Source organism: Pan troglodytes, chromosome 21, assembly GCF_028858775.2.
Source record: "Pan troglodytes isolate AG18354 chromosome 21, NHGRI_mPanTro3-v2.0_pri, whole genome shotgun sequence".
Taxonomy (NCBI): Eukaryota; Metazoa; Chordata; class Mammalia; order Primates; family Hominidae; genus Pan; species Pan troglodytes.
This window is the reverse complement of record NC_072419.2, coordinates 62800707-62825085: the sequence shown is the minus strand read 5'-3', so window position 1 is coordinate 62825085 and position 24379 is coordinate 62800707. Positions and strand designations below refer to the sequence as shown.

At 46.9% G+C, this 24379-nt stretch overlaps 2 protein-coding genes across 4 annotated transcripts in view; both read right to left on the bottom strand.

Moving 5' to 3' along the window:
* The window catches only part of RTF2 (replication termination factor 2), a 67989-nt gene that overhangs the window by 1958 nt on the left and 41652 nt on the right, over positions 1 to 24379 (bottom strand). The window contains exons 6-9 of one of the 3 annotated variants that reach the window (XM_009437446.5): positions 18266 to 18379; positions 14792 to 14846; positions 14580 to 14675; positions 12849 to 13696 (exon numbers count right to left, since the gene is read on the bottom strand). In XM_009437446.5, coding sequence (XP_009435721.1) covers positions 13518 to 13696; positions 14580 to 14675; positions 14792 to 14846; positions 18266 to 18379 — 444 coding nt within the window. In that variant the 3' untranslated portion in view covers positions 12849 to 13517. Of the gene's footprint in view, positions 1 to 4371; positions 4454 to 12848; positions 13697 to 14579; positions 14676 to 14791; positions 14847 to 18265; positions 18380 to 24379 lie in introns of those variants that run through there. The other 2 variants (XR_001712306.3, XM_009437448.5) reach the window with 2 other exon arrangements.
* Positions 5424 to 7233, bottom strand: FAM209A (family with sequence similarity 209 member A). The gene is made up of 2 exons (XM_001169867.6): positions 6519 to 7233; positions 5424 to 5772 (listed from the first exon to the last, which is right to left on the bottom strand). The coding sequence occupies exons 1-2, from the start codon at positions 7128 to 7130 to the stop codon at positions 5506 to 5508; spliced, it is 879 nt and encodes a 292-aa protein (XP_001169867.4). The 5' UTR covers positions 7131 to 7233; the 3' UTR covers positions 5424 to 5505.

Below are 24379 nucleotides of genomic sequence, written 5' to 3'. Positions count from 1 at the left end.
CAGCACCTTGGGAGGGTGAGGTGGGCAGATCACCTAAGGTTGAGAGTTTGAGATCAGCCAAGCCAACATGGAGAAACCCCGTCTCTACTAAAAATACAAAAAAATTAGCTGGGCATGGTGGTGCATGCCTGTAATCCCAGCTGCTCGGGAGGCTGAGGCAGGAGAATTGCTTGAACCTGGGAGGCAGAGGTTGCAGTGAGCTGAGATCGTGCCATTGCACTCCAGCCTGGGCAACAAGAGCGAAATTCCATCTCAAAAAAAAAAAAAGAAAAAAGAAAAAACAATTGTGATAAGAACAGGAAGCTTTAGAGACGAGCACAAGGGGACTGCTCTAAACTAGGTTATGCAGGAAGAGTGTCCAGAAAAAGATGGTTGAGTAGAGCAGGGGAGATGATTAGGAGTTGGTGGGTAAAATGGGAAGGGGCTGAATCCCCCAAGTGAGAAGGAACAGCTAGCTTGACAACTGAGGCCAAGGCTGGGAATGAACCTAGGACTCCACAGTATACCTGAAACCATGAGTTCTTTAAAATGACATGAAACAAGAAATCCTGGGTGCTGGAACACACGGCTTGTACTTGTTCCCCTGGGTCATCTGTAGAGCTATCTTCCTGAGGAAGGCTCTGATTCGCAGATTTACTCCCGAGGAGCAGAACTTTATGCTGCATAGGAAATCATCAAGGGTCTGCTGGGCACCCTCACTGTGCCTTCAACTACTGAGCTCTGTGGAGTGACAAAGAAGTTCTACAAGCTATGGCCAGGGGCAGTGGCTCATGCCTGTAATCCCAGCACTTTGGGAAGCCAATGTGAGCAGATCATCTGAGGTCAGGAGTTCAAGACCAGCCTGACCAACATGGTGAAACACTGTCGCCACTAAAAATACAAAAAAAAAAAAAAAAAAAAAAAAAAAAAAATTAGCCGAGTGTGGTGGTGCATGCCTGTAATCTTAGCTACTTGGGAGGCTGAGGCAGGAGAATCGCTTGAGCCCAGGAGTTGCGGCTGCAATGAGCTCAGATGATGCCATTGCACTATAACCTGGGCAACAGAGCAAGACTCTGTCTCTAAAAAAAAATGAATAAAGTCTCCTGAGCAATCTAGGGGAAAAAGAAAAGAACACATGTGGTACATACCATAGTTGTTCAATGAATCCTTCTGTAAAATGATGTCTGATCTGGCCCTTATCAACCCAGCAAACCCAACTTCCTCCATTCCCACCTGCCCTGCCAGCGTCCTCTCTGCTCCTCCACATGACAAACTTGAGCAAACTCTTCCCTTTGTCCTGACGTCTGCCTGGACCACTTTTCCAGAATCCTTTTCCTGCCTACGACTTTTGTCCTCCCTTCCTGCTCCTTGCCAAAATGGCATACAGTAGATACTCAGTATGTTGTTGAATGGATGGATGAGTGGGTGGGAGGGTGGATGGGTGGGTGGGTAGATGGATGGATGGGTTAGTGGGTGGGTGGATGGATGAATGGATGGATGGATGGGTGGATGGTTGGATGGATGGGTGTGTGGGTGGGTGGGTGGTTGAGTGGATTTTTGTTGTCATTGTTTTGAGACAGAGTCTTGCTGTGTCGCCCAGGCTGGAGTGCAGGGGCACTACGTCAGCTCACTGCAAGCTCTGCCTCCCAGGTTCAAGTGATTCTCACTCCTCAGCTTCCTGAGTAGCTGGGACTACAGGTGCATGCCATCACGCCTGCCTAATTTTCGTATTTGTATTTATTATTTGTTTATTTATTTATTCTTTTTTTGAGATGGAGTCTCACTCTGTTGCCCAGGCTGGAGTGCAATGGCACGATCTCGGCTCACTGCAACCTCCACCTCCTGGGTTCAAGAGATTCTCCTGCCTCAGCCTCCTGAGTAGCTGGGATTACAGGAGCACGCCACCACACCCAACTAATTTTTGTATTTTTAGTAGAGATGAGGTTTCACCATGTTGGCCAGGCTGGTCTCAAATTCCTGACCTCAGATGATTCGCCTGCCTCGGCCTCCCAAAATGCTGGGATTATAGGACTGAGCCATCGTGCCAGGCCTGTATTTTTATTTTTTAATTATTATTATTATTTTTGAGATGGAGTCTCACTCTGTCACCCACTGGAGTGCAATGGCACAATCTCAGCTCACTGCAGCCTCCGCCTCCAGGGTTCAAGCAATTCTCCTGCCTCAGCCTCCCAAGTAGCTGGGATTACAGGCACCCACCACCATGCTTTGCTAATTTTTGTATTTTTAGTAGAGACAGGGTTTCACCTTGTTGGCCAGGGTGGTCTTGAACTCCTGACCTCAGGTGATCCGCCTACCTTGGCCTCCCAAAGTGCTGGGATTACAGGTGTGAGCCACCACATCCAGCCTAAGAATAATTTGTTTTCTTTTTTTTTGAAATAGGGTCTCACTCTGTCACTTAGGCTGTAGTGCAGTGGCACAATATTGGCTCACTGCAAACTCCGCCTCCTGGGTTCAAGCGATTCTCCTGCCTCAGCCTCCCAAGTAGCTGGGATTACAGGCGGGCACCACTGCACCCGGCTAATTTTGTATTTTTAGTAGAGACAGAGTTTCACCATGTTGGCCAGGTTGGTCTCAAACTCCTGACCTCAGGTGATTCACCCACCTCGGCCTCCCAAAGTGCTGGGATTACAGGTGTGAGCCACCATGCCGGGTCTTCTTTTGGGTTTTAATGGCAGCTTCATTAAACAGGGATGATACACAATCATGAAGAAATGTGATTGGACCAAAAATTGATAAGCTCTCATATTAACAGACTGATTGGGGAACCCATCAGGGCCTATCCAGATTCCTCTTGGTCTCTCTGTGCAGCTTTCCTTCCTCTAGGGTATGTGGCATGACCCTCTCAAATGAGGTCTTTGGGCTCCCAATCAGATTAGAGTCCTACCTTGGGCAGGGAAAGGAGGACAGAAAGTCAGAGAGAGAGATTCTGTTTCCCTAGGACTACTCCTAAGGACTAAAGCACCCCAACTTTTTTTTTTGGACACAAGGTCTGGCTCAGTCACCCAGGCTGGAATGCAGTGGTGCAATCATAGCTCACTGCAACCTCCACCTCCTGGGCTCAAGGGATCCTCCCACCTCAACCTCCTGAGTAGCTGGGACTACAGGTGCATGCAACCATGCCCAGCTAATTTTATTTATTTGTTTATTTTGTAGGGAGGGTTTTGCCATGTTGTGCAGGGTGGTCTTGAACCTCTGGGCTCAAGTGATCTGCCTTCCCCAATTTCCCATAGTGCTAAGATTACAAGTGAGAATCATTTTGCCCAGCCCCCAAACATTATTTTTATTTTTATTTTGAAGACAGGGTCTCACGCCACCACCCAGGCTGTAGTACTATGGTGCAATCATGGCTCACTGCAGCCTCGACCTCCCAGACCCAAAAGATGCTCCTACCTTAGCCTCCCAAGTAGCTGGGACCACAAGTGCACACCACCGCACCTGGGTAACCATTCTTTTTATTTATTTAGTTTTTTGAGACAGAGTCTAGCTCTGTTGCCCAGACTGGAGTGCAATGGTGCAATCTCAGCTCACTGCCACCTCCACCTCCTGGGTTCAAGTGATTCTCCTGCCTCAGCCTCCTGAGTAGCTGGGATTACAGGTGTCTTCCACCATGCCCAGCTAATTTTTGTATTTTTGATAGAGACGGGGTTTCACCATGTTGGCCAGGCTGGTCTTGAACTCCTGACCTCAGGTGATCTGTCCACCTTGGCCTCCCAAAGTGCTGGGATTACAGACATGAGCCACCATGCCCAGCCACCATATTCTTGCCGGGAAGATGCTGCCCACCCTTCAGGGCCCGGGGTTGGGACCCTTGAGGGACGCCTATGCCTTCGAAGCAGGGCCTCCTTCCCCTGAGGCCCCAGGCATCTGGGCTGCTGTCTGCCCTGCCTCCCTCTCCTGCTTCTGCTGCAGCCGCAGAAGCCATGGCCTCCTGCCTCATGGTCTTGGTCTTCCTTGGGCCCTGGGTGACTTTGATGCTTGGGAGGGTGACAGCACTGGTCAACTGGGTACTGGCCCCAGAGATGCCTATGCACTCATTCCTGGGACCTGTGAGCCTGCTGTTCATGTGGCAAGAGACATTTTGCAGATGAATTAAATGAAGGATTTTAAGATAAGTCATGATCCTGGCTGCAGGAGGGCAGGTCACCATTCTCCAAGAAAGGGAACCTGGCCCCTTGGGGAAGTGGCTGATTCCAGGATGAAGGCAGGCAATGAACCAGATGAACATGGAGCATCTTGGGTTGCCAGAAAGTAAGGAATTGCTCAAAAGAGGAAGGGGCTTGCTCACAGAACACAAGTGCCAACCCGAAGCAGCTCCTAATGCCAAAGGTGGGAAAGGTGGAGCCAGAAAATAACCAAAAAAAAAAAACACACCTGTAAGTCCATACAGAAATCCATCCGTCAATCATCGGCGAAGGAACAGCTCTTCTTACAGCAGAATTCCAATCAATAAACACTGTAGGAGAGAGGAAAATAGAAATCACCATTAGGCAAGCACCTAAGTATGTACAGAGAAGCCATCAGCCGCAGTAACATGTAAAATACCCACATTTTGAATAAGTAGGATAAAGAACATGTCAATTAATCTGGGAGCCCCTGGTTAGCACACTTGTATCCAAAACTCCAATGGCATAGAATGAATGAATTCTTTCTCCGTTTTCTTGTTAATTTAAAATAATAGAGATGGGGTCTCACTATGTAGCCCAGGGTGGTTTCAAACTCCTAGGCTCAATCAGTCCTCCTGCCTCGGCCTCCCAATGGGCTAAGATTACAGGTGTGAGCCACCATGCCGGGCCTCTCCTTTTTGTTTTTTTTTTTTTTTGAGATGGAGTCTCGCTCTGTCGCCCAGGCTGGAGTGCAGTGGTGCGATCTCAATGCAACCTCTGCCTCCCGGGTTTGAGTGATTCTCTTGCCTCATCCCCCCTTTTTTTTTTAATCCAATTATTGACAAATGTAACTGCTAGTGTGGTAGAAGGAAAAGTCAATACATGGAACCTTTGACATGGAATGAGTGAAAGGACTCTTGTGGTGAGAGAATCAGATAACTCTAGAATACACCCCTCCTAATTGAATCATTTTACCATTTTAAAACTATCATTAACGCCGTCTTTTGTAATAAATCAAAGATAAAAAGCAGTTCTGTATCTTGCACAAATAGATACTATAGACAGCGAGAGTTTGCATGGAAGTGACGTCAGCATCTTATCCCAGATTTCCCTAGCTCCATCGTCCACCGGCGGCCATTGCACGGAAGCACGAGCTCATCACGTACTATTATGTAGCTTTCGGTGCTCTCCTCACCACCCACAGCTCTAGACGACGTGAGAGAGGCAAAAACAAAACCATCACTGCTATGGCTACTGGTCTCCCATTCACTTTTTCTTCTAGTGAAAAAAAGAAAAGAAGCAAGCTCTCAAACATGGAAGTTCTTTTCTTCAGAATAGTTTTATTAGTTTGCATACAGTTTGTCAACACTCAACTTTTTTCTCTCCTGACACACAAATCCATTCAGCTAGAGCTTTCTTCTCCCCATATTTCACAGATCGTGACATGGTATGGATCTGCAGGCATCTCTGACTTTCGAAGCCTGAGGTTACTGCCACTACCTGTTGCCATGGCACGTTTAAGATTCCGCACTTTGGACACAAATTTCATAAGCTCCACCTCGAGTTCAATTAAGGTATTGAATGCACAGTCTTTGTTGGGGGAAGCATTTCTTTTTTTCTTTAATGGAGAGTGAAGTTGGCCGCCTCGAAGGCCAGGAGGACCCTGCTCCTGTCAGGAAAGATACTCAAGGTCAGTAATATTGTGAACTTTGTTGGTTTTGACACAGTTCGTGTTACAACAGCAGACTTGAGTAGTTGCAAGAAGACCATGCTGCCCACAAAGCTGAAAATATTCACACCCTCCCTGGCCCTTTACAGGAAGGGTTTGCCGATCCCTGCTCTCATCAGTTTGGGCACAGGATTATGAAGTGCTGGGTCTTTCTAGGGGAGAATGCACTTTCTCTCCCCTTCCTTTTCTACCTGAAAGAGTTGTTTGTGGTCACTTTGAGGACCAGCTCAAACTACCTTACATCTTTATCTCTTCAGCACAAGTCTCATATTTTGTTGGGATAATGATACCATTTCCATTTAGCTCAGGATTTTGTAGTAAGTCAAACACTAGCAAGAATTTAAAAAACAGGGGCTAGTGAATCTGGTCCTGTGAATAATTTTGACTTTCTGAAACACACCATAAGTTCTTGAATCTATCCTACATTTGAAAAAATCCATCTAACCAGAAAATCTGTGAGCCAGTAAGCAGAGGTCACCTTCCACTCTTTGTCCCAGTATCTGTGGATCTGGGGACAATTGTCTTCACTAAGGATACATCAGGAAGTGAATTTGCCAGCTTTGCCCAGGACCATGAGGTCGGTTCATTATACCCAACGGTGCCGCCTAGACTCACTAGAACATCCGTTTCCCTGAGACTCCTGAGATTGAATTAATATGGTGTAAAAAAAATGGAGCCATCCTTACCTTATTCTTCTCACTGTCTCTTTGACGCTTCAGTATCACAAACGGCACAGCAGCAAACAAAAGCCAGAGCCATTTGCTCCCAAGCCAGCCTTGGGTGTGCTCTGGTAGGTTCTGCCGAATCCGAAAGTGCTCTCCGTATTGCACCTTCCGCTGGAGTTCGCTAGTTTTCTGTCTCAGAGAAGAGAACATAAAGGCATAGCTGCAGGTGAGGCACAGAAGCAGGACCAGGGACGATTTCAGCGTCCACATGGTGAGCAGAGATGGGGAAGGGAGTTGCTCATGACGGGTTTGCTTGCCCTCGCAACTGGGAGACTGGGCACCTGGTGCCAGGCCCTTGGTGATGTCACAGAGGCCCTGAGCTGAGGCCACCCTGGCCATTGTGATGATTTCAGGACAGAGGTTACAGGTCACAGGGGTCGCCCGGGAGGAGGACTCAAAGGGAGATGGGGGCATTTCCAGCAGGCAGTCAGAGAGAGAGGATGGGCACGACGGGGTGCCAATTCCCTGCCAGGGGACTCTTTCCAACCCTCGAGCTTTGCTGGGAGAGGCCATCATGTTTTTGTTTTTCATTTGTTTGATCCAGACATTGTGATGAGCAGAGGGAGATGCCATGTGCCCCGTGGAGCTGAGTTAAACGGGAGAGAAAGATATTAAACCACAGGCTACCTACAAATTTGGAGCCACCTATGTGGCTCAAACTAAACAAACAAAAAATTTGTTTTTGTTTTTTTTGGGGATGGAATTTTGCTCTTGTTGCCCAGACTGGAGTGCAATGATCTTAGCTCACCACAACCTCCGCCTCCCAGTTCAAGCCATTCTCCTGCCTCAGCCTCCTGAGTAGCTGGGATTACAGGCATCCACCATCACGCTTGGCTAATTTTGTATTTTTAGTAGAGACAGGGTATCTCCATGTTGGTCAGGCTGGTCTCGAACTTCCGACCTCAGGAGATCCACCTGCCTCGGCCTCCTAAAGTGTTGGGATTACAGGCATGAGCCACTGCGCCCGGCCCACCCATGTGTTTTGTTTGGCCTACATTGTTTTTAAAAATTGGCAGTACTTAAATATTGGGGGGCATTTCACTTTAAAACTCCACATTCTGGCTTCCTTTGAAAATATGGGAGGTCCAGAAACAATGAGTGCACACCCTCTTGGAACCAGTCTCTCTGCTGCATCCAAGTGAAACCGTCCTTTCAGTGGCCATATTCCCTCCACAGTCCCCACCACTCACTATTACCTCACACCATCATTGATCGTAGCAGTGTGTGCCCACCCTGGGTTAAGAGTATACTTTGGGCCAGGTGTGGTGGCTCACACTTGTAGTCCCAGCACTTTGGGAGGCCAAGGCAGGTGGGTCACCTGAGGTCAGGAGTTGGAGAATAGCCTGGCCAACATGGTGAAACCCCATGTCTACTAAACAAAAATTAGCCCGGCATGGTGGCATAGGCCTGTAGGCCCAGCTAGTTGGGAAGCTGAGGCAGGAGAATCACTTGAACCTGGGAGGCAGAGGTTGCAGTGAGCTGAGATCGCACCACTGCCCTCTAGCCTGGGCAACAGAGTGAGACTCCATCTCAGGAAGAAAAAAAAAAAAAAAAAGAGAGAGTATACTTTGATTAAAATTGTGATAAGAACAGGAAGCTTTAGAGACTAGCATAAGGGGACTGCTCTAAACTAGGTTATGCAGAAAGAGTGTCCAGAAAAAGATGGTTGAGTAGAGCAGGGGAGATGATTAAGAGTTGGTGGGTAAAATGGGAAGGGGCTGAATCCCCCAAGTAAGAAGGAACAGCTAGCTTGACAACTGAGGCCAAGGCTGGGAATAAACCTAGGACTCCATAGTATACCCGAAACCATGTGTTCTTTAAAATGACATGAAACAAGAAATCCTGGGTGCTGGAACGCACGGCTTGTACTTGTTCCCCTGGGTCATCTGTAGAGCTATCTTCCTGAGGAAGGCTCTGATTTGCAGATTTACTCCCGAGGAGCAGAACTTTATGCTGCATAGGAAATAATCAAAGTTCAGCTGGGAACCTTCGCTGTGCCTTAAACTACTGATCTCTGTGGAGTGACAAAGTAGTTCTGCAAGACTATGGCCAGGGGCAGTGGCTCATGCCTGTAATCCCAGCACTTTGGGAGGCCAAGGCATGCAGATCACCTGAGGTCAAAGAGTTTGAGGCCAGCCTGACCAACATGGTGAAACCTTGTCTCCACTGAAGATAAAAACAAATTAGCCAGGTGTTTTGGTGCACACCTGTAATCTCAGCTACTCTGGAGCTGAGGCAGGAGAATCGCTTGAATCCAGGAGGCGGTGGTTGCAGTGAGCTGAGGTGGTGACACTGCACTCCAGCCTGGGCAACAGAGTGAGACTCTCTCAAAAAAAAAAAAACCAAAAAATAGTTCTCCAAGACTACTCTAGAAAACCGAAAGGGGAAAACGCTGTTGGGCTGTGCTGCACAGCTTCTTCCTCCATGAGCATGGTGCAGTGTCGGCTGGGGAGTGGGGCTTCCTGCCAGAGACTGGGCACGATGGAGAGATGCAAATCTCCAGGTTGATCAGAAGACGGGCACTTCTCTTCTTGCAGGGGCCCACTCAGCTTGGCAGCTACTGCCTGGAATTACACCCACTGTAGAGGCAGCTGCCCTGATTTCCAGGGCCTTGGGCCACCCTGTGACCTCAGTTTGGAGGCCTGTCCTTGGCATCATGCTGCTCCCTGTCCCCAGTGTTCCCCATTCCAGCAGCTTTGAGGGATGGCTAATTATTTTCAGAGGCCCCCATGTCCATACACAGCCTGTGTCTTTTCTTTGAGATAGGGTCTTGCTGTGTCACCCAGACTGGAGTGCAGTGGAATGATCTTGGCTCACTGCAGCCTCGATAATTTTTGTTTTTTTGTTTTGTTTTGTTTTTGGTAGAGACAGGGTCTGGATAATTTTTATTTCATTTTTGGTAGAGACAGGGTCTCCCTGTGTTGCCTAGGCTAGTCTCAAAACTCCTGGGCTCAAGCAGTCCTCCTGCCTCAGCCTCCCAAAGTGCTGGGACTGCAGACGGGAGCCACAGCGCTCAGTCAGCCCGTGTGTTAAGCCGGCTGGGAAGTTTGGTGGCTGTGGTGCGATGGAGCAGTAAGGGGCAAACAGACGTGGTTTACAGGAACGGCCCCAAACAACAGAAATGCTCACAAGTTTTGCCACATGTGATTTTGTTATTTGGAAATGTTCACATCTTTAATAATGGGAATCACTTTTTCCTATATGTATTCAAAAGTCTACAGCACTCTCCAATAGAGCAGGACCAGTGGGAAAGCAGACCAGATCTTTGAGCCAAACTTCTGTCTGGGCTGTGGGGTGGGGCGGAACTTCTTTCATTCATTTTGGCACAGCTTTCATTTCATTTGTTGGAAATGAAGTGCTGTGGTGTTGCAGGAAGTCAGGGACCCGAAATGGAGAGACTGGCTGAAGCCACGGCAGAAGAACATAAATTGTGAAGATTTCATGGACATTTATTCCTTCCCCAATCAATACTCTTATAATTTCCTATGCCTGTCTTTACTTGAATCTCTTAATTCCGTCGTCTTCATAAGCTGAGGATGTATGTCGCCTCAGGACCCTGTGATGATTGCGTTATCTGTACAAATTGTTTGTAAAACATGTTTGAACAATATGAAATCTGGGCATCCTAGAAGAACAGGATAACAGCAATTTTCAGGGAACAAGGGCGATAACCTTAAGGTCTGACTGCCTGCGGGGCCGGGCAGAACAGAGTCATATTTCTCTTCTTGCAAAAGCGAATAGGAGAAATATCGCTGAATTCTTTTTCTCAGCAAGGAACAGCCCTGGGAAAAGAATGCATTCTCAGGGGGAGGTCTCTAAAATGGCCGCTCTGAGAGTGTCTGTCTTATGCAGTTGTAGATAAGGGATGAAATACGCCCTGGTCTCCTGCAGCTCTCCCAGGCTTGCTAGGATTGGGAAATTCCAGCCTGGTGAAATTCTAGTCAGATCGGTTGTCTGTTCTTGAACCCTGTTTCCTGTTAAGATGTTTATCAATGACAATGCGTGCACAGTGGGACATGAAACCTCATCAGCAATTATAATTTTGCCCTGGACTTTGATCTCGCTCTGCCCCCATTTGCCTTGTGATATTTTATTGCCTTTGAAGCATGTGATCTCTGTGACCCACAACCTATTCTTACACTCCCTCCCCTTTGAAAATTGCTAATAAAAGCTTGCTGGTTTTGCGGCTCGGGGGCAACACAGAACCTGCCGATGTGATGTCACCCCCAGAGACCCAGCTGTAAAATTTCTCTCTTTTGTACTCTTTCTCAGACCGGCCGATGCTTAGGGAAAAGAATCTACGTTGAAATATTGGGGGCTGGTTCCCCCGATACTGTGGGAAATTGAATAGATGCTATTTTGGAGAATTTTAACATCTTTTCAATTTTCTCCTCCCAGCTCCCTCCTTGGTGGAAAGCAGCTTGGGTCCTGGAGGTGGATGGAGGAGGAGGGAGAGCTAGGAGATGCACCACTTTCCTCTTGGGCACAGCACCTGAACCCATGGTCTCGGCGCCTGGGTGGGAGCCTGCCCCAGTCGCCACTGATTCCTTCATTTGGTACGGACTGAATGGGGAGAAGGTGCGGTGTGGCCAGGCAGAAGTGTCATTCGCCTTGCTGCTTTGGGCCTCAGGCACCTCACCTATAAAGTGGGGGATGGCCATCTTCCCATTGCACTGGGTGGCTGGGGAGTCCCAGGGGAAGAAGCCTGTCAAGTGCTTGGCTGCTCAGTGAGCCCTAAAAATAATGCGAATGATCAGCCCTCCCCAGCCGCTGGTGTATTGAGGCCTCATGCCCAGCAGGAGCACAGATCATGGATACCTTCTTCCCTCAAGCTGGCCAGGAGCCTTGAAGAGTGGTGCCTTAGCAAAATATTAAAGGCTGGCTAGAAATCTCCAAGGAATCCCTGATCCCTCCTGCATGGATGGTCCTGAGGGCAGCTGGAGGGAGGCCCACAGCCTGTTTATTTCAGAGAGGCCCAAAGCAGAGGACTTTGAGATGCTGAAATTTTTGTGTTGAGGATGCTGTGACTCAGTTACCAGAAAAAACTGGACACAGTCAATACATTCAATGCAAAATAAAACTGATTCAGGCTAACATTCAGAAAACTGAACCTGGTAAAAATAACGGTCATTAAAAGAAAAAAAATGCCTCACAATGGCAGAAATTATAATTAGTAAAATGTGACTAAAAGGATTGATCAAGTTTTTTCAGTAAAATTAAAATAGGGAAGAAGAGACAGTGATAGAAAATGGTGTTAACCAATTGAAGAAGGAACTGATTGTTGTGAAAATAAATTAACAAAATGAAAAGGGGGCCCAGGCAGTGTGGCTCACGCCTGTAATCCCAGCACTTTGGAAGGCCGAGGTGGGCAGATTGCTTGGTCCCAGGAGTTTAAGACCAGCCTGTGCAACATGGCGAAACCTCATCTCTACAAAAAATAGAAAAATTAGCTGGGTGCGGTAGTGCGCACCTATAATCCCAGCTACTCGGGAGGCTGAGGTGGGTGGATCACCTGAGCCCAGGAGGTCAAGGCTATGGTGAGCCATGATCATGCCACTGCACTCCAGCCTGGATGACAGAGTGAGACCCTGTTTCAAAATTTAAAAAAAAAAAAAAAAAGGGAAATAAAAACAATGAGAAAATGGTTGAGTTTGGCTGTATAAAAAATTGGGGAAATTAAATGGCTAATTCAGGTTTGTTGTGGAAAAGTCCATGACAAAAACTCATCACTTAATTTTTATTAAAATGCTCTATACTCACAATGTCAAAGTATCCTTGGGGCCAAACCTTCCCATCAACTGTGAAGCCGGGAACCACACAGGGTTTGAGAAAAAGTGGGGCCACACATGGTTCTCCCTTGCTGGCCTCTCCCTGGAGTTCTGCCCACGTGTCTGTGTCTCCCACAGAACCTGCCTGCTCACCTCCCGCCATTCACCTCCCACAGCTCCTTCTGCTTCTGAAGGAAACCCAGGGCCCCGGGGTCTGTATAGAGAACCAGTCACTATCTCAGTCATACCACTGTGTGCAGAAAGCCACGCAGAGGCCTGTGGCTCTTGGTTCTTCATTAGGAGTCTCATGAGAAGTTTCACTAACTATTGACGTCAACACACCTTATAGGCAGATAAAATGCACCTCTTTTTGGGTAGGATTCTCCCTTTACCATCTGCTGGAGGAGAGAAGGGTGGGTTCTTCTGACTTCATGGAATGACTCCTGTAATCACCAATGCAACAGCTGCAATGTTCTTACCCAAGCATGAGCAGAAGGTAGAAAAGATAAAAACACAGAGGAGAGAAGAGGCAGACCAGCTTTATTTTTGAACCCAATCAGTGGGTGCCCAACTATGACTCTGCTATCTTCGAAATGATGAGATGGGGCACACTCCCCTAACAGTATTTAGCTAGACCAACAAGGATCCTGGCTCCTCCCAGGGCTGTAGCAGAGGGACAAGGCCCTTCAAAGCTTCTAGTGGGCACCGTGTATTTGAAATCCATCCTTTTTAAAGCCCAGTTTCACTTGGCCTACTTGATTTTTTGCTGGTAGCAAGATCATTAGAATTTTAGTTAATATGTGCCAACTCTGCACCGGTGAGGACTCTGGAGTCTCTTGTTATTGCAAGCATAAAAAGTGCAGCCCACAGGGCTTCCTGGCCGTGGAAAGGACCAAATGCACCTGCAGGTGGAAGCAAGCATGACCTCGGGCCACTGTGCAGCCCCTCCCATGTCCCCCCTGGAACCCACACGCCTCACATCAAGAGTGGCCACAGTGCAGCCCCTCCCATGTCCCCCCTGGAACCCACACGCCTCACATCAAGAGTGGCCACACCAGCTTGAAGGCTGGCCAGGACAGCTTTATGACACAGAACTATAGAGAGAACACATAGCAGTGCACTCAGAGGCGCACAGTGACCTGCCTATGTGGAAACTAAACCTTCTGGGGCAGGAGCGGTGGCAGTGTGGGCTTCAGAAGCAGTAGGACGTGTGGGTGACCCAGTGGGCAGACTCCTCCTTGGAGCGCTTGGCAGAGCTGTGAGTGGTAAAGAGGGACTTGTAGGCCTCCGATTCTTCACTGTCAGCAATGGACCTCTTTGTGGCTCCACAGGGAGTCTTCCCAGCTTTTCCAGAAGAGCTCTCATTCATTGCTAGAAAAATGAAGAGCCAAAACTGTCAGGGTTGGGATAAAGATGATTCTAAACTTCGCATCCTCAGAAGGGAAGCCCATCAGTCACTCTGTCCCAGACGTTCTCTTGCTGGCCGTGTGAGTGCTGGCGGACGTCATCTTAATTGCTAACTCCAGCAAAGCAGACACAGCACGACACATCTATCATTTACTGTCTTGCTGTCGCAGACACTGGTCCCAGCCCCGTGAATGACTTAGATTGTCCTGATGAGGCAGGGCCTGCGTTCCAGGGGAGGAAACGGGCACAGGAACCTGAGTGGCCGTCCCATGTAGAGCCGGGATGGGAGCCTGTCAGCCACCCTGGATGCTACTTAGAGCACAAGATCACACACCCTTAACAATGAATCTGTATTTTTCTTTTTGTGAAATAAATGGTATTTTCTTTCTGTTAAAGAGAGTGAGTTTTAGGAGAAACTGATCCTTGGTCAAGAGGCAGCAGAGAGGGGACTCTGAGAGCCACACGTGGAGCCCATGAAAGCCCCAAGAGTAAAGAAACCGGGGGCATTCCCCGCAGGCCCTGAGCCACAGTCCATCTGACAGTCTCTGTGCAACATCTGAGCCAGTTCTCAGCGCAATCTCTTTTGCTTGGCGCCAAGCACTTACTCGACAGGAATCTAAACAACCAGCATTTGTGCCCAGACCCCATCACTCCTGCCACGGCTCCTGATGAGGGTGTGTTCAATATTTCTTAGTTACCCCCCTAAAGAGAGTTCAGTGCACTCTCTAGAGACATGACATAGGACAGGCTTGGGCTTCCCATCCACCCACTCCAGTGAAACCTGGACTCGGCCACCTGGGTTTCCAGCCTTCTCGAAACAGCTCCCTGTAGCTACAACAGGACCCACCTGTGCTTTTGGGAGCCAAGTTGGTTTTCTTCTCTCTAGAATCAAGGCTGGCTTCTTCAGGCTTCCCTGTCTTAACTTTTGATGGCCCTGGGGCTTCTGTAAAAGAAACAAAGTAGGCAAAGCAAAAACAATGCAAAACAAAGCATGAACATATTAGCAGACTGCCCTAGAGTCGCATTTTGCTAAAATAAGGACCTCTTGAAGGATCTTACCTTCACTGACATCTGGTTTTGAAACAGACTCTGCTGCCTTGGGTTTCTTTGTTTTCTACAAAAAGATAGAGAATGTTGGAGGATGTGCTCAGATTCACTCCACTTCAGCGTCAGTGTGGCTGCCCATTGTCCCGGGGGCCCCGTCTGACTGGCCGATGCTAGTCACATGAGACAGACAGTCACTCTGAAGAAGGCTTTTGATGTTCCGTAACTCCTAAAGCCTTCACCCTCTGCATGTGACACCAGTCATGCACTTCTGCCTCACACAAAAATGTATCTGCACAGAGCTGCTCACTTTTATATTTACATCTCCCAAATCACATTTGCAAAAATTTAAATGAGGCTGACAGATTTCAGTAATAAGGGCCAATGTTGACGGTGACAACTGTATACAAAAGCGCACTTAAATGAGTAACACAGAGTATATATGGGTATGTGAAGTCCAGCCAGCATAAACACCAACTAAATCTTGCACATTCCACTAACTTTTTTTCAAAGCTGTCAAACTGCTTTGGTATTTGTTATTCAAGTGTAAGGCCTTGAAGTTTATATTAAAGACAGTTGAGCTAATTCTTCTAAACTCAAAACTACTCTTGTTAGATTTCCAGGCACTAGAATTCTGTTACTCATAATAGTTATTTTGATCAGCAATAATAAAATAAACAAACCATTCTACGGCCACACAGCTGTGTTGGAATTGATTTAATCGCAGAAATGACAAGTAGGACTATGTTCATTTAATTTACTTTAAAATGTCAATTTCCTAAGCATCCAAAAGGTGGCACTAAAAATATGCAGCCTGATTACTTCAGCCATCTCCCAGCACTGAGCATTAAAGAAAGACCTCTCAGGCCTTGAATTTCTAACATATACATGCAGTGTGATTTATAACAAAACATAAAGACTTTCTGTGCATTTCACACATGCAATGCAAGCATTCACATCTGTGAAAACTGATACTCGGTCCTTCAAACAAATAAGAGACAACTGTTTACTTCTAAGCCCTCCATTCACAGCTGAGGTTATTTGAAAAGCACAGGCAAGAAGGAGTTAGAGAGGAAATGTTATATCTTGCTTCCAGCTGCAAGTGTATTTGGGAAATATTTTGGTATCCTGGTAGCAGTAGCTATGAGGTATTCCCAGAAGCTCTGGAGAATATTTTGCAGAGAGGAGCATGTTAGTCCCACTGGGCTTTGAATTAACTTGGCAGGAAACCTGTGACAGAGAAAACTCACGAAAGCAAAATGGTCAAAGGGAATATGAACATTTCTAGTAGTTTCCTTTGAAATGCATTTTTCCCGTGTGTGTGTGTGTGTGTTTGTGTGTGTGTGTGTCTGAGACAGAATCTCCCTCTGTTGCCCAGGCTGAAGTGCAGTGGTACGATCTTGGCTCACTGCAACCTCCACCTCCCAAGTTCAACCAATTCTTCCGCCTCAGCCTCTGGAGTACATGGGATTACTGGCACACGCCACCACATCCAGCTAATTTTTGTATTTTTAGTAGAGATGGGGTTTCACCATGTTGGCCAGGCTGGTCTCGAACTCCTGACCTCAAGTGATCTGCTTGCCTCAGCCTCCCAAAGTGCTGGGATGACAAGTGTGAGCCACGGCACCTGGCCGCCCTTTTGTGTTTTTTAAAACTGAGCTTGATCAATGGTAGCAATTAAGAACAGGGAGATGGCTTTTGGCAACTGTCCTTAGTTAAAAAGACCTCAAACTTAGTTTCCCTCTTTTTTTCTCTCTTACAATAATGAAATCATAGTAATTTAGAAAACCAATTTAGAATTAACACACTTTATATAAGATACACATGTATTTACTTTTCAACCTGAACACAGCATTTAAATGGCCAAGCGGCTTTTTTTTTTTTTTAGAGGGAGTCTGTCAGGCTGGAGTGCAGAGGTGCGATCTCGGCTCACTGCAACCTCCGCCTTCCGGGTTCAAGTGATTACCCTGCCTCAGTCTCCCCAGTAGCTGGGAATACAGGCACACGCCACCACGCCCGCCTACCAAGTGACTCTTTAAACAGTTGTTAGGAATGTTGTATTAACATCTTATAATATTGCTCCACGGAGTATTTCTACTCGCATCTGAATTCAGAGTTTGGGCACCGTTCCTTGAACTACAGAGCCATTTTCAGACATTATTTTCTACCTAAGTAAAATGATGAAAGGAGAAAATACAAACGCCTTTGGCTCTTTCTGATCATTCTGGATCCATGCATAACGGTAATACTGCTACCATGTGCTCAAGCCTCGGCTTTTTAAAGCCTCACAACCACGAATTACACATTATTCCAGGGTGATACAGTCCTGTCTTGTTACGATTTTTTAAAAACCCCAAACCTCTGAAAAATCTTCAGGTACTCCATCACTCTCGCCTTGGACTGGCACTGGTAAAATGCACGCCCACGTGAGGGCAGGCGATTTGTTTCATAATTTTATGTCCTCAGCCTACTGGAGCTAATTTTCTAGTACTTCAAGCATTCTTTTGCCTTAGCTCTGATCACATAAAGTTTTCTCCCTAGCTTATCCTGAACCCAACTTTTTTTTTTTTTTTTTAAAGAATAAGAAATTTGCCACTCACGAAAGGCCTGTATTTCATAGCTATCATCTGTAAACATGAACAACATTTACTGCTGGATGGGGAATCACCAGCGCATGGAAGAACTCTTGGTGGATGCGTTGTCTGGAGCCTGCTCGCTCCGCCACGTTACTCAGCAATGCTTTCCCTGTTTCTGGATACCAGGCTCCCTTCTGGACGCTGAAGCACCACGCTCCATAAAAGACCTCCCTCTCCCCGTGGGAGGGCTCAGGAAGGTGAGGGATTTGGCCCCCATTTTTGGGAAGGCTACTCATTAGCTCCTTGTTATTCAAAGTGTGACCCTGAGGAGTTGCATCCACACGCCCTGGGAGTGGGTGAGACGCACAGGCACCCAGGCCCACCCAGGCCTGCTGGAGCCCAGACTGCCAGGGCCCTCCCGAGCACATTCCAATCTGGGCAGCAGGGGAGCCTTACATTTTGCTGGGATGATGGTGCCTTTTCATTTTTCCTTTGTTTTACAAGCTATGAGACCTGAGTATGTACCGCCTGAAATCAGCAGCAACAGTAAGTGACAGCAGCAGCAACGGTGGGGGCTGCCCTTCCCCAAGGGCTTGCTGAGGCCGTGTCAGTGTCAGTGCTTTATGGCCATGGTCTCTGGAGCCTGCTGACAGCTCCATGCCCTCGCATGCTGTCACTACCCCACTTCACTGATGAGAAAGCTCGGCGGGGAAGAGCAGAGCCGCCGTGCTCACCACAGCCAGGCAGTGCCTGGGCCTCAGCTGGAATCTGCTTCTACAGTCCAGGCCCTTCTAGGTTATAAAAATCGCCTTGATCATGCAAACCCCTAAGCAGCTGCCAGCTCAGTTCAGTGATTTGCAGTCGGCTCTGGAGCAGAGATGGGGGCTGGGCGGAACCTGAAGACTCCCATTACCTTTTCCAGCTTCGCTCTCAGCCTTCTCTCCTCCATCCTTGTCTTCAGCACGTCCACGTCCTCCTTGGTGCCATTGAGCACGATGACATCATCCTCCTGGAAGGCAGCCCCACACTGGAGAGGGCAAACAAGACAGGGCAGATTCCATCACCAGTCAATGGGGAGGCCACGCTTCAGTCCCCCACTCTCAGCCCCAAGCAGTGGCCCCCAGGCTCCGAGTAAATTCCTATTACCGGCTCCCTGGTCAAAGCCTTGGTTTGGAAAGTTCCCGCACACAGCAAAGTGTCAGCGTAGCAGGTTAAGAGTGCTATCACTTGCAAGGCTGGTGCCTGGATGGTGTCTGGGAACTTGGATTTTGGGAGGGTTCCTGCCATTTTTTAACTGACAAGAGTAGCTTGGCTCACCGTGCCTAGACCGTTTTGTATGAACAATGTGGTCTATGCTGACACCTACCTGCTCATGGGAGTGTGGAATTCTGGAACATGCTAGGCCGAGGGTATAAAGCCAGCCCTCAGCCAAAACTCTGGGTACTGAGTCTCTCATTTGCTTCCCTGGGCAAAAACATCACACGTGTTGCAGTTTCGTTGCGGGGGGAAGTATTCACTTCGTGCAACCCCTTGAGGGAGGGAGTGCGCGTAAGGAAGCCCCACGTGGATTCCTCCAGACTCTGCTACCTGCGCCTTTTCCCTTAACACCCAGCTGTGTATCCATACCACGCTGCTGCAGTGAATGTTAGTTGAATACAACCATATGCTAAGTCTCAAGTCTTTCAGAAAACCCCCAAGCATGACGGCAGCCTTGGGGGCGCCCAACACACCCCGGCAGAACAAGACTGCGAGCAGGGTCTAGACCATCCTGACAGTGTTGTGGTGGTAGAAATGCACACATACACACCACAGGCATGCCCACACTCACAGAGCAGTCAGTGAGCGAGCCACCTCCGCAGAGGCTCCCTGTGACCATGCTGTCACTGGTGGGATCCCAGCACTCTTTCTGTGTTTGCTCCATGGCACTAATCATGACCTGGAGTCTTGTCTTCATCACTTTATCTATGTTGTTTTCTTCCCTGCTGTGGCCCCAGCAGCTACCCAGTGCCTAGCACAGCAGAGGTACTCACGGCTGGGGACAGGAAAAACAGGGAAAAAACGAGAACGAGGAGTGGAGGTTCCCAGTCCTGCATTTTGAATTGAGATTTCTGCCACCATCTGTCTAGGCCACCTGGCTCAGGCCACACCACTTCTCTGGGCCTCAGTTTCCTCAGATGCAAAAATGAGGGGTCTAAGACTGGGCGCGGTGGCTTATGCCTGTGATCCCAGCACTTTGGGAGGTCGAGGTGGGCGGATCACCATTTGAGGTCAGGAGTTCGAGACCAGCCTGACCAATATGGTGAAACCCCGTCTCTGCTAAAAATACAAAAACTGTGTGTGGTGGTGCTGGGTGTGGTGGTACATGCCTGTAGTCCCAGCTACTCGGGAGGCTGAGGTGAGAGAATCGCTTGAACCCGAGAGGCAGGGGTTATGGTGAGCCGAGATCGTGCCACTGCACTCCAGCCTGGGCGACAGAGCGAGACTCCGTCTCAAAAAAAAAAAAAAAAAAAAAAAAAAAAAAAAAAAAAGAGGGGTCTAACCCAAGTGCAGTGGCTCTCTAACCACTTGGGGTCTAACGCAAGTGCAGTGGTTGATCCTGCTCCCTAGTGGACATTTGGCGATGTCTGGAGACATTTTTAGCTGTCACATCTGGGGTGCAGGTGCTATTGGCATCTTGTGGGTAGAGGCCAGGGATGCAGTAAGCATCATACAGTACACAGGATGGCCCCCCTACAGAGAGTTACCCAGCCAAGATGCCCCCGTGCTGAGGTTGAGAAGCCCTGGACTAGGGTTATAAACACCTAAATGTAAAAAAGGAAAGAAGAAGAATTTATAGGAAAATGTGTTTTATAACTAGGGTAGGAAATGTCATCTAAAACAGTAGTCCCCAACCTTTTTTGCACCTGGGGCCAGTCTCATGGAAGACAATCTTTCCATAGATGGTGGGTAGTTGGGGGAAGGTTTTGGGATGAAACTGTTCCACCTCAGATCATCAGGCATTAGAGTCTCATAAGCAGCACACAACCTAGATCCCTCACGTGCGCAGTTCACAACAGGGTTTGTGCTCCTATGAGAATCTAATGCCGCTGATGGAGCTCTGGCACTAATGTTCTCTCGCCTGCGGCTCACCTCCTGCTGTGCGGCCCGGTTCCTAAGAGGCCACGGACTGTCACCGGTATGGGGGTTGGGGACCTCTGATCTAAAGCTTTAAAACTTATTTTAAATAATTTTTATTTAAACTTTAAAAACTTATTTAAAAAAAATAAGTTTTACTATGTAAAAATTACAAACTTTTACATGACAATATCACAACAACAACAAAAAACAATAAGCCAAAGGCTAAGTGAAATATTCATAGCATATATAACATTCAAAGGATTAATTTATGGAACATACTCATAGTCATGTAAACTTTTTTTTTTTTGAGACAGGGTCTCACTCAGTCACCCAGGCTGGAGTGCAGTGGCGCCATCATGGCTCAGTGCAGCCTCCACCTCCCAGGCTCAAGCCATCCTCCCACCTCATCCTCTTACCTCATCCTCCTGAGTAGCTGGGGCTATAGGTGTGCGCCACCATGCCTGGCTAATTTTTGTATTTTTTGTAGAGACAGGGTTTTGCCATGTTGTTCAGGCTGGTCTTGAACTTCTGGGCTCAGGTAATCCAACCGCCTCAACCTCCCAAAGTGTTGGGATTACAGGCGTCAGCCACCACGCCTAGCCTCAGTTTAAAGATTTCATTGATTTTACCCTGAAGCTGGTAGGCCCTGTGTTATTTAAGACATAGTCTCTGCCCTCTATGAGTTGGGTGGCAAGTTTTTAAAAATAAAAAATGGAGCAGTGAGCTTACTATTATCATCTTGTCTATGAAACTTCTGTCTTCCCCTGCCTGAGGAAGTCTCTTCAAACTTTTATTTACTCTGTAGCTAACTCTTAGAAGAGCATTCTGGGTTTCTGTTTTACATCTTCTGATCTCCCAAACCTTTTTTTAGGGGTGGGGGAAGCAGAAATCATGTTCTATCTCTTAGCTCACAGTACAATGCTCAGGACACAGAATGCTAAGAGCCGGCTCTAAAAGGAACAGCTTCAGCACCACGTGCATTTGCTACCTAACTCGCCTTTTTAAAAAACAGGTTTTCTGAAATCTCATTTACATAACATAATGAAGTATAGAATTCAATGGCTTTTAGTATATTTAGAGTTGTGCAACCATCACCATAATCTAATTTTAGCGTATTTTTATCACTTCCAACAGAAATCCCATACCCACTGGCGTTCACTCCATTCCCCTTTCCTCAGTCTTAGACAACCATTAATCTACTTTCCATCCTACAAATTTGCCTCTTCTGGACATTTCTATAAATGAAATCATACAATATACATGTTTTTTTTTTTTGTGACTGGATTTTAGCATAATGTTTTAAAGATTTATCCATGTTATAGTATGGATCAGAACTACATTTCTTCTTATTGCCAAATAAAGTTTCATCTATGAATCAGCTGACAGAGTTGTTTCCACTTTCAGACTAAGAAATTCACATGGAAGTCTTTTGTGGACAGTTGTTTTCATTTCTGTTGGGTAGATACCTAGGATTGGGATGACTGGCCATAAGTTAACTTTATGTTTAACCTTTGGAGGAACTGCCTTTCCTCAAATGATGAACTTCCAAAGAGGCTGCACCATTTTACATTGCCACCAGCAATGCCTGAGGATTCTCATTTCTCCACATCCTTCCCAACACCTGTCATCGTTTTTCTTTTTTTCTTTTCCTTTTCTTTCTTTCTTTTTTTTTTTTTTTGAGATGGAATCTCGCTTTGTCGCCAGGCTGGAGTCCAGTGGCATGATCTCGGCTCACTGCAACCTCCGCCTCCTGGGTTCAAGCGATTCTCCTGCTTCAGCCTCCCGGGTAGCTGGGATTACAGGCCCCCGCCATCATGCCTGGCTAATTTTTGTATTTATAGTAGAGATGGCATTTCAACCATGTTGGTCAGGCTGGTCTTGAACTCCCGACCTCAGGTGATCCACCCGCCTTCCAAAGTGCTGGGATTACAGGTGTGAGCCACTGCAACCTGCCCATTTTTCCTTTTAGTTATAACCATCCTAATGGGTGTGAAGTGCTGTCTCATTGTGGTTTTAATTTGCATTTCCCAAACGACCAGAGATGTTAAGCATCTTTTCACGTGCTAACTGACCATTTGTATACCTTCTCTGGAGAAATGTCTGCTTAAATCCCCGGTCCATTTCTTAATTGTATTATTTGTCTCTTTGATGTTGCGTTCTAAGAGGTCTTTATACAGCATATTCTGGATATAAGTTCTGTCTTAGTCCAAGACTGTTATGACAAAATATCTTACACTGGATAATTACAAAAATTTTTTATTTTGATGAAATTGGACTTACCAATTTTCTCTCTTACTGCTACGTTTTTGGTGTCATATTTAGTGAGTCATCGCCTAACCCAAGATTGTGATTTACTCCTGTGTTTCTCCTAAGTGGTTTGTAACTAAAACTTACAGATTTAGGTCTGTGATCACTTTGAGTTTATTTTTACATTCGATGTAAGGTAAGGGTCCAAATTCATTCTTCTGCATGTGGATATCCAGTTACCCCACACTATTTGTTGAAAAAACTATTCTTTCCCCCATCGAATTGACTTGGCCCTTTTGTCAAAAATCAATGACCATACATGTGAGGGTTTATTTCCGGACTCCCCATTTTATTCCATTGATGTATATGCCCGTCCTCATGCCAGCACCACACTATCTTGATTAGTGTAGGTAACATGACTTCAAAGAGTCACATATTGAGTGGATCAACCAAAATTTATCTTTCTAATATCTATGAAAAACTCTATTAAATGTTATAGTCATAGATGTTTAAAAGTATGCCAGATAAGGTCTGTTATTAACTAAAATATTTAGTTACTCCATAAGACACTGCCTTTGAAAAACATAGAGGCAGGCAACCAAATAATAACAAAATTCTTTAAACAACTGGAACAGTAATTTTAACAGACCTACTGTGCCCAGAGCAATAACAGACATACTATGCCTGGAATCTCTTTTGTAGAAAACATTATCAGCACAAGAAAAGCCATAAAAGTACTTTTTTTTCCTGAAGTTGCCAAAGATTTTCCAGAATCTCCCAAATGCACAGAAGATACCAACAAGCATTTGCTGACCCTCCTCTGCCCCTGCCTTAGCTGGGTTATTTAATGCGGTTCTTGTCTCCAACAGTGATTTTCAGGTTAAGATCAGCTTTTTTTCTAGGGTGGGTCTGGTAAATTTTCATGACTGAAGATACCTTTTTGACCCACAAATCCCTGAGGGTGGTGCCATAGAGAAGTTATATGAATGACTGAAGCACGTGCCCAATCTAGCATGTAACTGGTACAACCCTTGAAGAAAAGGAGCTTGTTTTTAGCCATCACTGTAGAGAGCTGGGCCTACAGGAGGAGGGACAGGCTGCTCTGCTAGAGGAGGTTCCCTGGGAAGTCTCACGCTACGGGAGGTCTGAGTAGAGCTTTCCCTTGGCTCTGGAAGATGGTCTCTTCCTTGGAATGAAAAAGAATCTGCAGGAACAGAACCAGGTGGTAGTTAAGGCCCAGTGGGGCCTGGAGCTGTGGCTATGACATAAAGGGCCCAGGGGTGGGGAGGAACCCAGCATCTGCTCCCTGTGGGTGCTGCCCCCACCTTTCTTTTTCTCTCCTCCCGGGTTTCTGCTGCTGCTTCTATCACTCCTTGCTGCCCCTCCTTCTGACAGCGTTGGGGTAAGCGGTCTCCTTCCTCTAGATCAGACTGTTCAGAGGACATGGACCTTATTCTGCATATAGTTGTGTTGTGTTGTGCCCAGACTTATTGTACTTTTAAAGTTGAATTGGCCACTGACAATAAGAAGTCAGGAACCCCTCACATTAGAAATTGAGTAATCTTGCTCTTTCTCTCGAAAATTCAAAAGATCCATTAACACCAAACCCACACCCTCAAGGGCCTCAATGACTTGGACCTTGGTAGGAATTGCCCCTGGAGAC